Below are 14,895 nucleotides of genomic sequence, written 5' to 3'. Positions count from 1 at the left end.
AGTGTTAAACTCATTTATTTGTATCTCATGATTTAAAATGTCTTAGTTTTTATATTTATTAAACTTAATTAGGTTGTTCAGGTACAAAGTTCTCACAGTTTATTCTGTATTTTCTGAAGCTTGCTCTAATTTTCAGAAATTTGTGATTGTCTCTGTTTTTCTCTATACAACTAGTTTTGATAAACAACAGAGATCTTTATACCAACTCCTAATAGATGCCAAATACCAGTACTTTATTTAAAGATACCTAATTCCTGTTATGATAATTTAGCAGGTTTCTATGTAAAGTATTAACTTAATCCTTAACACCTTTAAGAATGCTTCTTAGGCTGATGTGTGAGCCCTCACTGAGGAAGAAGCCAGGCTAATCTGTCCTTGATGAGGCTCCATTGATTATCTGAGATGAGGAAAATTCATGATGACCACTTCATTTAGTGCTTATAGGAAGCTTTATTATTACTAATATTCCTTAACTTACTAATTTCTAAAATATATAGCCTCTCACTGTTTATAACCTTATGTTCCCAATTTCTGCAAAAGGAGAAAAGAGGAATTTTGCTAGAGTTCTTTTGTTTTGAATCAGAAAGTAAGGGCTCTTTAATAACGAAGACATTTTTAACCCATTATATAAATGAACTCCTTTGTGCTTTATAATACGACTAATGATCACTGAAAAAATTTTAATGATAATGCACTAATGTAGTACTTACAATGACCAGTCTATATTCGTGTTTTAATTTTCAAATTATTTTAAGTGAAAAGTAAGTGGCTAGCAGTAAAATAGAAGAGATTAATAAGCTCTTTTGTTCTTCAGAGAAGCTTGCTTTATAAATTCCTTTTTTATAAAGAAATTATTTATTTTAAATATTGCTATAAAGACAAAATATTATTGTTGTTTTTGTATAGAAGAAATTGCCATCGTTCTCTCAAAGTAATGTATTATATACTACCTTTGGAAGCAATACAGGGACACGCACACCCTTTTATCCCTATATTGTATATGTCAGTTGTCATGACATGGTATGTTGAAATTGTACTCCAACTTCCCTGCAAAACATCAACTACAAAAACTGAAAATAGCTGAATGTACATATATTCTGCATATGTGTAATTGTGTTTGTTTTTATTCATATGTACTCTGCCACATCCCTAAAAGGATTCAGGGCTACTTCATAATGATGTTAAACCAGCATTAAGAGGGGCTTATGTTAAATTTTTTTTAAAAAAGAATTTAGTATTTGAACTTAGTGAAAGCTGACAGGTGGAGTAGCATATTTAAATAGTAAAGAAAAATGGTATAATTAAGAGAATACTTAATTGGAAGTCTGGAAAGTATATTTTGTATTTCAGTGCCTTATTAAATTGCTGTATGATCTTCAGTATATCACCTTCTTTCTCTGGCTTAGTTTCCTGATTTGTAAAGTGATTCCCTCATATTTTTAAATGATAGAGCAGAACTCATGTTCTGGAGAAGATAAAGCTGCAGAGAATATAAAGTATACATACAAGTGCAGAGCGGGGAAGAATCTCAAATAGGTTCACCAAGGGGGCCCCATGTATACCGGATGCAGATGGGGCCCTGCACAAGGGGCCTGTGTGAGTTTGAATGGGGCTGAATTCCAGCTCGGCTTCTGGAGGCAGAGTGCCCTTTTGTAATTTATCCACCCAGAGGGTGTGTCTTTTTCTCATTTGCACCAAGGAGCCTTAATGTTCTAGTTGCCGCTCTGTTCACCAGGTTTAGGTTTCATCTCAGTTGCCAACTCTGATCATTTGGTGGTGACTGCCTGAATCCCTGTGTGGCATGAGATATCTGTGTGTAGCGGAGGGAGGAGTGGTGGTATGTGTTTGTTAACTTTGAGTCTTGAACTTTTTAATGGTTTAATGGTAGCATATGTTTGTTGACTCTGAACTTTTTAATTCCTGCTTTTCACCAATCAGTTTTGTGACCTTGGACAACCTCCTTAATTTCTCTAAACCTCTGTTCCTTGTTTATAAAATGTAGATAATGATAGTTCTTCCCTCGTAGAATTGTTGCAAGAATTAAAAGCGTAAATGTGTTCAAAGTATAAGCGTAGTGCTTGGAAGGTAACAAGTACTCAGTAAATGTTGGCTTTCATTGTCGTGATTGTCGTTTATCATAACGCATGGATATCCCTTACAGTGTCATATCCTAGTGTCTGCATATTCTGTCTCTCTTATCCATCGAATTGTTTCTATTTTTATTTCCACTTTTCTTCTGGATTTTTGCAATAGCTTCCTATGCTATCTCTCTACTCCCAGTTGAAAGAGATCCTATTAGATGGCTCTGAATTTCTGAGTAAGGTGGGTATAATATAAATCTATCTGTTGAAATTAAGGGGGATAAAAATAGGAGAGGGGACTAGAGAATAGAAAATAATTTGGAACATTCCTTATGGAATAACTAGTAGGGCATCTACAAGGATTGTTTCGTGGCCCTGAGATCAGAAAACATGAATTAGAATTGGGTTCCTTCATTATAATTTGAGAATTTTCTATAATAGTGCTCCATAACCAGAATTGAGAGTAGAGAAAGTAGATGGAGGCTGTCAAAGGTTGGAAACGTTTGTGAATATGTGGAAGATAAGGATGGCAAGGATTGTAGCACAGTGAGATAGAAATGGCTGACCATGAGTTCCAGGATCTGAAGGCAGGCAATTGAACCTAGATTGCAGATAGCAGGCTGAGAACCCAGGGAGAGGTAAAAAGTATAAAAGGATAAAAATAGGTTCACTGAAAAAGGGAGAATGGCTAAATAATTGTGGTATATTCATATATAGAAAACAAGGAATAAATGAACTTGAGCTAATGCAAAGCAAGAGTAGCAAGTTCAGAGGAATACCACTTATGTAAGATTTAAGAAAACATGTAAAACAATTCTATTTATTTCCAGACTTTACTTGAAGCCCCTTTGTCAGTATTTTAGGCAAAATTCTCAGCAGTTTGTTTCTCTGGGCTTCCAACTCGTGATAGATTAGAAAGGGCAAATCAAAAAGGTTACTCTGTTAGGTTCAATAAATAATCTGTTAGTGAAGTTGGAAGAGACACAGAACTACTAAGTTTGTATAAAAAGGCATATGAATTTGGGTAAGATTAGTGCAGAGTAAACAGTCTTGTGCCTAACTAGCACTATGAAGGCAGCATTTGATAGCTGATGTTCATGATTACGACCTTGTGCCATCAAAAGTCTACTTAAATTTTATTTGGTATATTGTTTTTATAAAAAGAGGAGAGTATGTGATTATTTTAAGGTTTTCATGAAAATGGTTATGGTTTTTTAAAAAAATCTTTTAGAAACTAAAAGAGGTAAGCTTTATGTATTTGGAAAATTCTCTTATGTGGACTATTTCATGCTTGTTTGAATAAAGAATTGCTATAGTGTGAAACAGAAGATGATCACTTGAAAAATAAATGACAATGTATAATTGTTGCTTGAGATATATTAATGTACTTTTCGGGTTTTTGACAGATTGTTTAACGAACAACAGTGAAGAATTATCAAACAGTACAGTATATTTCCTCAATCTATTTAATCATACCTTGACCTGCTTTGAGCATAACCTTCAGGTATTTTATATATGATATTTGAAATTAAAATGCTGCCTTGTACAAATGAATAATGTGTAATTCTAAGTTTTTATAGCATCAGTTGTTGATACTTATCTATACCCATGATGTAGAGGAGTTAGTGGACTTGGATTTCTGCATTTAAGTTTGTCTACTTAAAATCATTAGAACTTCAGTTCTCTCATTTGTGAAGTGGGGATAGTAATATCTACCCTTTCTACCTTCAAGTATTTTGTAGTGAGGATTTGGTGAGATAATGAATCTGAAAACATTAAGGCATGGGCTTGTTTAATTAAAACACAGTGTTGTTCAGTCTGGCAGTAATTTACTTTGACTTTGGTTATTGCAATAACAAGGTATTTTGCAGTGCAGTGTGATCCTGTGTGTCTACAGGAAGCTCGTTCTTTGCCTCAATATTTGCTTAAATATATTTTACCTACTTTGAAAGGCACTGTTTAGGAAGGTAACTTTGAGTATTGAATTATGGTATAAAAGGTAACCTTTAAGAATCCTACCTTGTAGATTTTTGTTGTCTTCATCTCTGACCCTTGAATTTTGGTATTGGAATTTGCCTTGTGGTAGTGAAGGACGAGATTGGAACTCTGGCAAAATTGTAGTTTTGAAACTTGCATAACAAATAAGTAATCCCCACAAGTAGATGTAAATATATTCAGGATATAAATATGTATGATTTCCTCTTTAATAAATATGTTAACTCAGAATTATGAATTTCCCTGAGAATACAAATTATTAGGTGAATATTTCCCAAAATGTGTTCTGCAGGATGTTAATAGATAGCCTAGCAAAAAAGGATTTAGTATTCTTCTGAGGTTGGGAAATGCTTAACTATAGGACTTCAGAACCTATAGTGGCTTAATGTATGTTGTAAAACTCCAAATGGCATTTTCTGTACACAGTGTTTGCCAAATGTATTTGACCAGAGAACTCTTTGGTTTAAGAAAGTAGTGTTCTAACAAGTAAACCTAACATTTTAAGGAAATTAGTACTTTTCCTGTGATGTTAGTTGCAAATATTTTTTTCCTAGTTTGCTGTTCATCAGATTGTGCTTTTCTTTTGTCATGAAGAAAATTTTAATTTTAATTTTGTTAGATTTATCACTTTTTAAATGGCTTTCAGTATTTGTGTCACACTAGAAAGGCATTTCCCACATTGAGATTACTTAAAATTTTCTTTTGTGATTTTTTTTAAGTACTTTTATGGTTTCATTTTCTCCATTTAAACATCTTTTATCTTAAAATTTTTAAGATATAATTTAAATCTATAGTTCTCTATCAGTTTCCAAGATTAGGTAGTAGCTACTTATTCTTCCCTAGATCAAGACAGAATCCCATATTTCATAATTAATTAAAATCTGAAATCTGAAATCCAGATTTTTATTAAATTAGAAATACATAAGGTCTTCCAAAAGTTCACGGAAAGATTCATATTATCTTTTAATTCTATTTTTCCATGAATTTTTTGAAGTGCCCTTATGTTTTATCTAATATAAATTCTAAGCACCATGGGAAGCCATTTCAAGCAGGAATGTTACATGCTAAAAGATCACTATGGCTGTTTGGTGGAGAAACCCAGTTGAAGGTAGACCAGAATGGAAGTAACAAACATAGTCAGGAGACTATCACAGGAGAGAGATGGCAGTGGCTTCGACCACTCAGTGTTAGAGAAAAGTAGACAAATTCAGGATGTATTTTGGAGGTCTCTGTAATAGGACTTGCTGATAGATTGGGTAATTTATGGAGTGGTTTTGGCTGGTAGTGAAAGAAAAAGTCCGGATAATCTTAGGCTTTGACCCTGAGTAGCTGAGAGGATGTTGGTGCCATGGGGAAGACAAAGAAGAACTGGTTGTACGGGAGTGGGGATTAAGAATTCTGTTTTGGGGCCAGCCCCCTGGCTCACTTGGGTGAGTGCGGCGCTGGTAGCACTGAGGCCTTGGGTTCGGATCCTATATAGGGATGGCTGGTGCGCTCACTGGCTGAGCGTGGTGCGGACAACACCAGGCCGAGGGTTACGATCCCCGTACTGGTCAGGAAAAAAAAAAAAAAAAAGAATTCTGTTTTGAACATATTATGTACGAAATACCTATTAGACATCCAAGTTGAAATGCCAATAGTCTTTGTTATAAATGAGATTAAAGCTCAGGGGATAGAGCTGGTGATAGAGACTTGAGAGTTATTAGGTACAGATGGTATTTAAAGGCAAGAGACTAGAGGAGAGTGAGTGTAAACAGAGGTGATAAAGAGGCCCCAAGGATTGAGTCCTGGGGCATTGGGAGGGGGGCCAGCAAAACAAATACATGGTAGCAATGAAATTGGTGATGTTGGCTGTGGCAATAGCTTCCAGCTTGGTTGAATGGGAAGGGAGAAGATCTACCTTAGGTAGTAAGTGTTTGCAAGTGGCTTCCCTGACCTGGTGACTGTGGAAAGGAAGCTTTTTGTGGAGTGAAAGGATGTCCCCACAGGAAGGGCGAGGCTGTTATTCCAGCCTCCTGTATCTCTAGACGATGATGGGGTGGTTGCAGGGGATAGAGGTTCTAGCCACTTTCTCTGGGAGTGGTGTGGAAGCTGTGTTACAGCCTTCCTGTGATGAGGTGTGCATTTTGTGCCTTTATATTTTATAGTGTTATTCGAGTGCCTGGGTTTAGACTTCTTTTGTTGAGTCTCTTCAGTAAAGAAATCAGGAGACAAGGCATATGCTTATGTCATCATCTTCCTAGAATCCTACTTCCACATTCATTTGTAATAGCTGTGTAGCTTTTCATCGTATGATTATACTACCATCTAGATAGCTAGTCTCTACATTGTTGGAGATATTGTTTGTTTCAGTATTTTACTGTTACAAATTGCTGCCACAGACAGACTTTTTTCATATAAGTTGGAGTAATTGTATGAGTTTGTTTGGTAGATTCCTAGAAGTGGAATTGCTCTATCAAAACATATGTGCCTTTTAAATTTTAATAATAGTGGCTAAATTACCCCCCATCAAGATTCTGGGCTCAATTTTTAATTTTGGTTTCAACTGAATGCACAATTATTCTGTGAAAACAGGCAACGGGCTATTTCTCGTGGCAGACTAAGGCGACTTAGTTTTTCTATCAAATAGATGGTGAGAGTGACATTGTAGGGGCTACATCAGTTTGATTACTTTGATGTTTTTTCTCTTTCATTACAATGTTCAGTTAATATCTTTTGTCCATGCTACAAGGTAAAGAATAAAGGGAAAAGAAAACAAAGGTGTGAACTGACTTTTCAACAGACTTGTTCTTGAAAAGACAAGTGTCAGTCTAGAAGTGGAAATGATTGAGATTCACTAACATAATATTTTGTGTTATCTCCACTAGCCTCATTTTAGGTTACAGAATTCTTTGATATTTGTCCCTTTTTGTTAACTAGAAAGGCCTGGATTATGAGCCTTGTGATAAGAGAATTGAGTGAGGATGTGGTTTTGGTGCCTTTTCTTTTCCCATTAAAAAAGCCTTGTCTCAACAAGGCAAACTTTGGTGTTGAAGTCAACACATGCAGACATATATTTAAATTATTTAGTAAAAGTAGGAATAGATAGGTGCAGCTATATGATAATTTAGGAAATTTGGTATTTAGGTATCAATAATATGGAATATGAACTGGTGTTGTCCTCAGTTAACATTAGCTAGTGCAGTGGTTTTCAAAATTTAGGGCCACCTAGAAAGTACCAAATATTTTGCTGTGTGCTTCACATGCTAGGTCTCCTATAATACAGGTAGAGGTGGCCCTATGTTATAGATGATGAAACTGAGACTCTGAGTGATTTCGTAACCTGCCCAACATCACAGTTCAGCACTTTGACACAACATATTATTTCCTGTCCTGTAGGAGGGCAAATAAAAGAGATATTGTATGTATTTAATATCATTAAAGAGATATTGTATGTATTTAATATCATTAAAGAGATATTGTATGTAATGTTTATTGTGTGTGTTACATGTACCTTTGTCATTTTAGGGGAGTGCACAAAGTCTTCTACAGACAAAAAATTATTCAGATGTGTGCAGAAATTGTCGGGAAAAATACAAAACTCTGAGTAGTCTGTACAGTGAAATGCAAAAAATGAATGAACTTGAGAATAAGGCTGAACCTGGAACACATTTATGCATTGATGTGGAAGATGCTGTAAGTACTTTGCTTCTGATATGATACATATTTTGCAGTATTGTTGAATAGTACATTACAGTTACAAAGTAGTAAAGTTTTAGAATACCCTGGTCTGTCAAAAATGGAAATTAATCACACACTTCATAAGTGAGTTGATAATTTGGTACATTTTGTTCTTTAAATTTGAAAATGTGTGCCATTTTCAGAGGTGTGGACATTGTTGTATGTTTATATTTCAGATTTTTGTATATGTGATGCTAATTCAAGAAGTTTCTAAATTTTACTGTGAGGTGTTTCAGAAGCCATTCCTCCATCACTTCCTATCCCACTGCTTTATCTCTTTACATCTCTTACCATCTGAAAATTTTTATTCACTTATAGTCTGTCTCCCTCACTAAAATATAAGCCACATTAGGACAAGGACCTAGTCTTTTTTGTATACCATTCAGTATTTAGGACAATGCCTGGCATGTGAGCTCTTAATAAATATGTATTAATTAAATGAATGATCAACAAAAAAAGCTTTTTTCTCTGTTGTATAGCCTTACCACTAGATGGCAATCATGCCTTTTTGGGCAATATGATGCCTTTGTATTGAGGAATTAGAAGAGACAGAAATTATTGTCTCAAAGTAGAGAACTTGAGGTCGGAATTGATAAGTTTAATCATTGAGAATAATGAGTATGAATTATTACAGCAGCTCAGAAGGAACTATAGTGGACCAGTAATATTCAGGATGGTAAAAAGCACTTAAAATGGATGCACCATGAGGATTTTTTGTTTTTGTTTTTACTGCTCTATTCTTATTGCCTAGAACAGTACCTGATTTCTAATAAGCTCTCAATAAATAAGAAATATTTTTTAGTGAATGAAACAAGGTCTAACTCTTCCTATTGGTACAAGTTCTCTGAGAGGTGGGAAAGGGGAAGGGGGAGGGGGGACTAGCAAGAAATTGGTAAAGGGCCACAAAAAATGATTCTATGGTGTAATGTTGACTATACTAATTATCCTGGTTTGAGCATCACACATTGCACAGAGGTATTGATATTCAGTACTGTACCATGCAGATATGTACAATCAATTATGTTTCAATTAAAAACAAACAAAAAACCAAGTTCTCTGTTTGAAAGCTATGAATGGCTGACATTCTAGAATACTCTGGTCAGTATTACGAATTTAGAATATGAATTTTTTTGTATGGGTATAAATTTATACAATGATTAATTGTGAACCAGCTTATTTTCCTGGTAGAAGAAATTGTCCTCAATCATCAGTAGATTTTTTGGGATGTGTATTTAGTCTGCATTCTGGGTGCCTATTTAAATATTAAGAAAATAACTGTATGAAATTGAAGACAAGGCTGGCCAGTTAGCTCAGTTAGTTAGAGCATGGTGCAGTAACACCAAAGTCAAGGTTTCAATCCCTGTACTGGCCAGCCGCAAAAAAAAAAAAAAAAAAAGGCTGGCTGCTTAGCTTAGTTGGTTAGAGCATGATGCTGGTATCACCAAGGTCCAGGGTTTGGTTCCTATACTGGCCAGTCCCTCCATCCCCCCACCAAAAGTAAAGACAAGTGAATATAAAATAGAATAATATTATTTGTTGTTGTTCCAGATGAACATTACTCGAAAACTTTGGAGTCGAACTTTCAACTGTTCAGTCCCTTGCAGTGACACGGTGCCTGTAATTGCTGTATCTGTTTTCATTCTCTTTCTACCTGTTGTCTTCTACCTTAGTAGCTTTCTTCATTCGGAGCAAAAGAAACGCAAACTCATTCTACGTAAGTTTGTTTACAATTATTCATTTATTTAGATAAAACCATGTATTTAAAAGATTCAGGCCTGTTTTAGAATTGATATATTCTCTGAGAACTCAGTATATTAGCCTAAATGGTTTTAGTTTTTGCAATTATGCTTACTAATAGAAGTGTGAGAATTTTATAAATGCAGATAATCAAAAATCAAGGGACAGAATCTTTCAGTTGATTTAATTGAGAAAGCTAGACTACCCTCTGAATAAGATGGGCAACATCAGAAGAATGGCAACAGCAGCCTTGTGGCCCTGATCTGGCAGTAGCAGGCAGATATAAACAGCTCTTAGGCCCATTGGAGTCATGGAAAAACCACCTAAAAGTGTGGCAGGTTCTTCCTAGAACCTATAGCTAGCATGCAGACAATTTGTTTTTGAACAGATTGGAATTGTAGTCCAAGGACATTACTTAACGTATAGTTTGTGCTCAATATGTATTAATTTTCCTCATCAAATAGGGTAGAGCAAAAGAAGTACTAACTAGAAGATCCCATCTAGCCGACGAAGGTGGCTTCTAAGTCACATGGGTTTCTTGTTTATTATCAGAGTGGAAGTATGGACTTACTCTTTAGTAATTTCACTTTCTAAAAAAACCATTTTTTGAGGAAAAAGGTTAATCTTTTTTCTCAAATATTGTTTGTAATCTAGGAACATATGATATAAAAATTCTTTCCCATTAAGCTTCTTTCTAGCACTTCTTCATCTAACTTTACTTCTACTATATCTAACTTAAAAAAAGAAAAAGTTAGCCGTAGATCACTTTGAACTGAATTGGTAATGTCTTGTCACCTTTGAATGCTAGCTATGAGAGGGGAGAGTCTTTGTCATGGGTGTGTTTAGTAAAGCTTTTTGAAGGTGGCCAGCATTCTGTAAATATGGAGTAGCCAATTCTAAAAGCACTATTGAGAATAACAGCAAAATATGGTAGGGACCTTCAGTACTGAGGAACTTTATTTTTCAGAATTTGATATACTTTTAAAGCTTAGCATCTTATTTGCCTTGCAAATCTATTTAACTTTGTGGAAGGTATTTACTGCTTCTGATCAGGGTTTTTTGTATGTTTGTTTTCACAGTAAAAGTCACTACCATCCATCTGCTGTGCAAACCATAAACCTTGTAGTCATTTCTTAATTTTTTTCTTTCTTTTATTTCCCCATTCTCACGTTCCGCTCCCCACCTCCTTCAATTCATCAGCAAATATGCTGCCAGCCCTACTTCCAAAATGATACCTTTTTAAAAACTTTTAAAAATTTTATTGTAACAAAGTTGATTGTACTTCTCTGTGGGATATAGAGTTGAACATCAGCACTCACATGCAATATGTGGTGCTCACATCAGAGTAACTATTCAAGGGCTGGCCTGTGGCTCACTTGGGAGAGCGTGGTGCTGACAACACCAAGTCAAGTGTTAAGATCCCCTTACTGGTTATCTTTAAAAAAAAAAGAAGAATTGTTATATTCAATAATATACACCATCATTGCTATTGATAGCCCTTCTCCCTCCCCCCTCCCTCCCTACTTCTAATAGCCCAGTTGTCCTTTTGAAAGTTCAGTGTATTATTGGGAATGTTGTATCTTTCTTTCTTTATTTTATTTATATGTTTATTATTTTAGCTCCCACTTATGAGTGAGAACATATGGTATTTCTCTTTCTGTGCCTGGCTCATTTCACTTAATATGGTTTTCTCTAAGTTCATCTATGTTGCTGCAAATGGCAATATTTCATTCTTTTTTATAGCTGAGTAATATTTCATTGTTTATATATACCACAGCAAAATTATATCTTTTTTTTTTTTTTTTTAAGATGACTGGTAAGGGGATCTTAACCCTTGACTTGGTGTTGTCAGCACCACGCTCTCCCAAGTGAGCGAACTGGCCATCCCTATATAGGGATCCGAACCCATGGCCTTGGTGTTACCAGCATCACACTCTCCCAAGTGAGCCATGGGCCGGCCCCACAAAATTGTATCTTAAACTGTCTTTACCTCCACTGGTAAGCCCTAGCCAGGGCATCATCATCTCTTATCTGCACTAATGCAGAACCCCTTCACTGGTATCCCAGCTTCCACTTCTTGACCTACTAAAATCTATACTCCATATAGTAGCCAGAGTAATTTTTAAACACAAATGTTACCACGTTCCTCCTATTTGATACCTTTCGTGTGTTCCTTTTGTATCTAGAATAAAATCCAAACTTACTTCAGGATCTGCTCTCCAAGCTGTACATGACCTGTCCCCTGTCTGCCTTTCTAAACTCACCGTATCTGCTCTCCTCCTTGCTCATGATGCTATGGGCAGTTTGGCCTTCTTTCTGTCCCTCTCAGATACCAAGCTCATTCCCACTGCCCCCTTTCCAATACCCTTTCTACTTTCATAACCTGGCTCCTTGTCATACGGGTTGTATCTAAAAGGTTAGTTGCTCAAAGAGACCTTTTATGACACCCCCCCACCCCCAATCTAAGAATACACCCTTCCTTTCATTCTTCTGTATCATCTTTCCTTCTTTAATGGCACTTAATCACTAAACTAAGTTAAATAATTTAAGTTATTTAAATTAGCTTTTGAATTTATTTTCTACATTGTTCGTACCCCTGACTGTACTGTAAGCACCATCAGAACAAGAATTTTGTTTATCTTGTTTACCACTGTATCACCAATATCTAGAAAGTGCCCAGCCCTTAGGAGGTACTCAAAAGTATTTGTTGAATAAAAGAACATTATACTTAATGTTAACATTTCTCAGAATGTGTTCTTCAAAATACTAGTCCTGTGAAATTCTCTGTGAAAAAGGAAATTTAAGGATTAAATAAAATTGGGAAACACTGCATACCATGTCCCTTTCATGAGCTTCATAATGTACACGAATATAAGTTAAAGACTCTGACGTTGCATGTCCCAAAACTTGACAGTAAAACTTTTACATAATACCTATCAGTATTTCACTGAAGTATTGTTTATGAAACATACTTAAGGAAATGCTAGTACTGTATAAGCAAACAGTTCTTATGTTGGTACTTCATGGACATTTTCATTTCCTTTTTTTTTTTTTATGCCACTTTCATCAAGCAGTTATTGAATACCTGCCAAATGTTAGCACTGTGGTAGGAGTTAGGGATTTAAAAAAGGAACAACGCATAATATATGCCCCCAAAGAGCACACCGACCATAATTCAATTATTACAGCACGTGTAGTAGAGGTATATATGGTGTGGTTGGACTACAGAGGAGGGTAAGGCTAACTGCATTAGGGGTGTTGGAATTCACCATTAGATGATCCCTGGGGTAGAATTTTAAAAGATTAAGGGATTTATCAAGAAGAGAATAAAGAGGAAGAAGTTGTTGGTGTATGTACTGACTAGTATGGCTATGTGGTCAGTTTATTAAGTATGTAATTTGATAATTAGTCAGTAAGAAGCTAGATTACTTCTTGTAATTTTTAACAAAGTAATTAAACCCCCCCCAAACTATTGATTCAGTTTGCCTCCCAAATCCACAGAAGACTTAAGAAGTAGACTTTTAGTTTAGGCCATTTTTAAAATTTAAGTTTGCCCTTTAGTTTAGGCTGAAGAATTTAACAGGTCCAGGAAGTCCTGTTGTCATTTTGCACTTACAGTGGTGGTCAGCGAGACCCTGATAGAAACCAGAGCAATGGTTCGCATCATTGGCTACTTATGAAAATTATCTGCAGAGCTTTAAAAAAAAAAAAAACAGGTGCCTGGGTCCCATTACAGATCTTCTAAATCATAACCTCTGCTTCAACATTGTGAACCTCTTAAGTAGAAAGATTCCTAGTTATCCAGTGTAAGATACTCTCACCATGGCGTGACTGTTTATTTCTAGAACATGAGGAACATTCATATTTAACTATAAGTACAAAACCTATTACCAAGCCAAATAGCCATGATTTGTTTTATGAACCCTAATGACTCAGTCCCATTAGCATCATAATCAGAGTTGATTGGAACACACTTTGTTAGCAGCCATATGTTTGTGTGTATATTTGTGCATGTGCATGTAATACACAACTCACTGTTCTTTGTAAGTCATTAAAAAAATTTTTTTTATACTACATAGCTCTTTCACTGAATTTTTTCATCTGAAAATGGAGATGAGTTTCTTTCTTTTCAATATGTATACCCTTTCATTTCTTTTTCTTGCCATATTGCACTGGCTAAATTGGTGGCTTAATGATGCATAAGACCAGGTATCCTTGTCTTGTTCTAGATTTTAAGGGGAAATCACTCAATCTTTCACAATTAAGCATAATGATTGCTGTAGAATTTTTGTGGATACCCGTGATCAGGCTGAGGAAGTTTCACTGAATTCTTCTAAGAGAAATTTAGATTTAGATTTCCAGCTTAGATGTTTTAATATGTAATTTTATTATTAAACCTTATAGCACCTTCATTTTCTCAGTAGATTACTTTCACATATATTACATATTTAAGATTGTGATGTTCAAGAAGATACAGGATGATGTCTGATTTATTTGGTACTGCTTCTAACAAAGTCATGTGCATGTTCTAACAAAGTTATTTTTTTTGAGGTTGGTAGAAAAACTAGACTTAGGTTTTAATTCTTAGAAGATCGGATCTGTTCAGATTCATACATAGAATTAATAGACAAATACTATAGTTTACATAAAAATAATGAACAATTATGTTTAGAGAATTAAATTTAAGTTAAAATATAATACTTTTGATTTATCTAGCCAAACGTCTCAAGTCCAGTACCAGTTTTGCAAACATTCAAGAAAATTCAAACTGAAACCTGCGAAATGGAGAATTGACATTGTTATCACATGGATAAATGGTGGAAGACACAACTCGGTCAGAAAGAAGATAAAATGTGATTTGACAAGTCAAGTTCTTAAGAAACGCAAGGACTTCCGATTTATTTTTAAATAAGAATTTTCAATTTTTCTTTCTTTTTCCACCCTTTTTTAAGGATTTGGGTATTTTTAATTTCCAGGCATAGCGATGTTGTCTGTTTTAAAGTGTATTTGTTACAATAACAGAAGATAAAAGAACAATCTTTGTTTCATTTTGTAGGCATATTATTACTATTTGAAACTTCTGGTATCTTCCTATTAACACAGTATCTCAAGTAGAAAAGTTTTTGAACTAATATTTAAAACTAATATTTAAAAATTAATCAGTTACAACAAAGAATTTGATAAAGAAATATACTGGCCAAAAGATAGCAGGTCCAAATATTAAATTACTCCCCATTGCAGTATTATTGTAACATACATATTTAATATGTCATACATTACAATAATATATAATTCAGTCTCTAGTTTACTGAAAGTCATTTTTGAAGCCACTAAATTATAAGCCTCCCTAACAATTTTTAGA

The 14,895-nt window shown here is 34.9% G+C and overlaps 1 protein-coding gene across 1 annotated transcript in view; it reads left to right on the top strand.

The window, feature by feature from the left end:
- OSTM1 (osteoclastogenesis associated transmembrane protein 1) overlaps nucleotides 1-14,577 on the top strand; it is a 29,366-nt gene extending 14,789 nt beyond the window's left edge. Inside the window, exons 3-6 of the mRNA XM_063098013.1 lie at nucleotides 3,488-3,585; nucleotides 7,584-7,751; nucleotides 9,345-9,510; nucleotides 14,250-14,577. Coding sequence (XP_062954083.1) covers nucleotides 3,488-3,585; nucleotides 7,584-7,751; nucleotides 9,345-9,510; nucleotides 14,250-14,305 — 488 coding nt within the window. The 3' untranslated portion in view covers nucleotides 14,306-14,577. The remainder of the gene's footprint in view (nucleotides 1-3,487; nucleotides 3,586-7,583; nucleotides 7,752-9,344; nucleotides 9,511-14,249) is intronic.
- The last annotated feature ends 318 nt before the right edge of the window (nucleotides 14,578-14,895 follow it).

The sequence above is a fragment of the Cynocephalus volans genome, chromosome 5 (assembly GCF_027409185.1).
Source record: "Cynocephalus volans isolate mCynVol1 chromosome 5, mCynVol1.pri, whole genome shotgun sequence".
In the NCBI taxonomy this organism is placed as follows: domain Eukaryota; kingdom Metazoa; phylum Chordata; class Mammalia; order Dermoptera; family Cynocephalidae; genus Cynocephalus; species Cynocephalus volans.
This window is presented reverse-complemented; position numbering and strand designations above follow the sequence as displayed.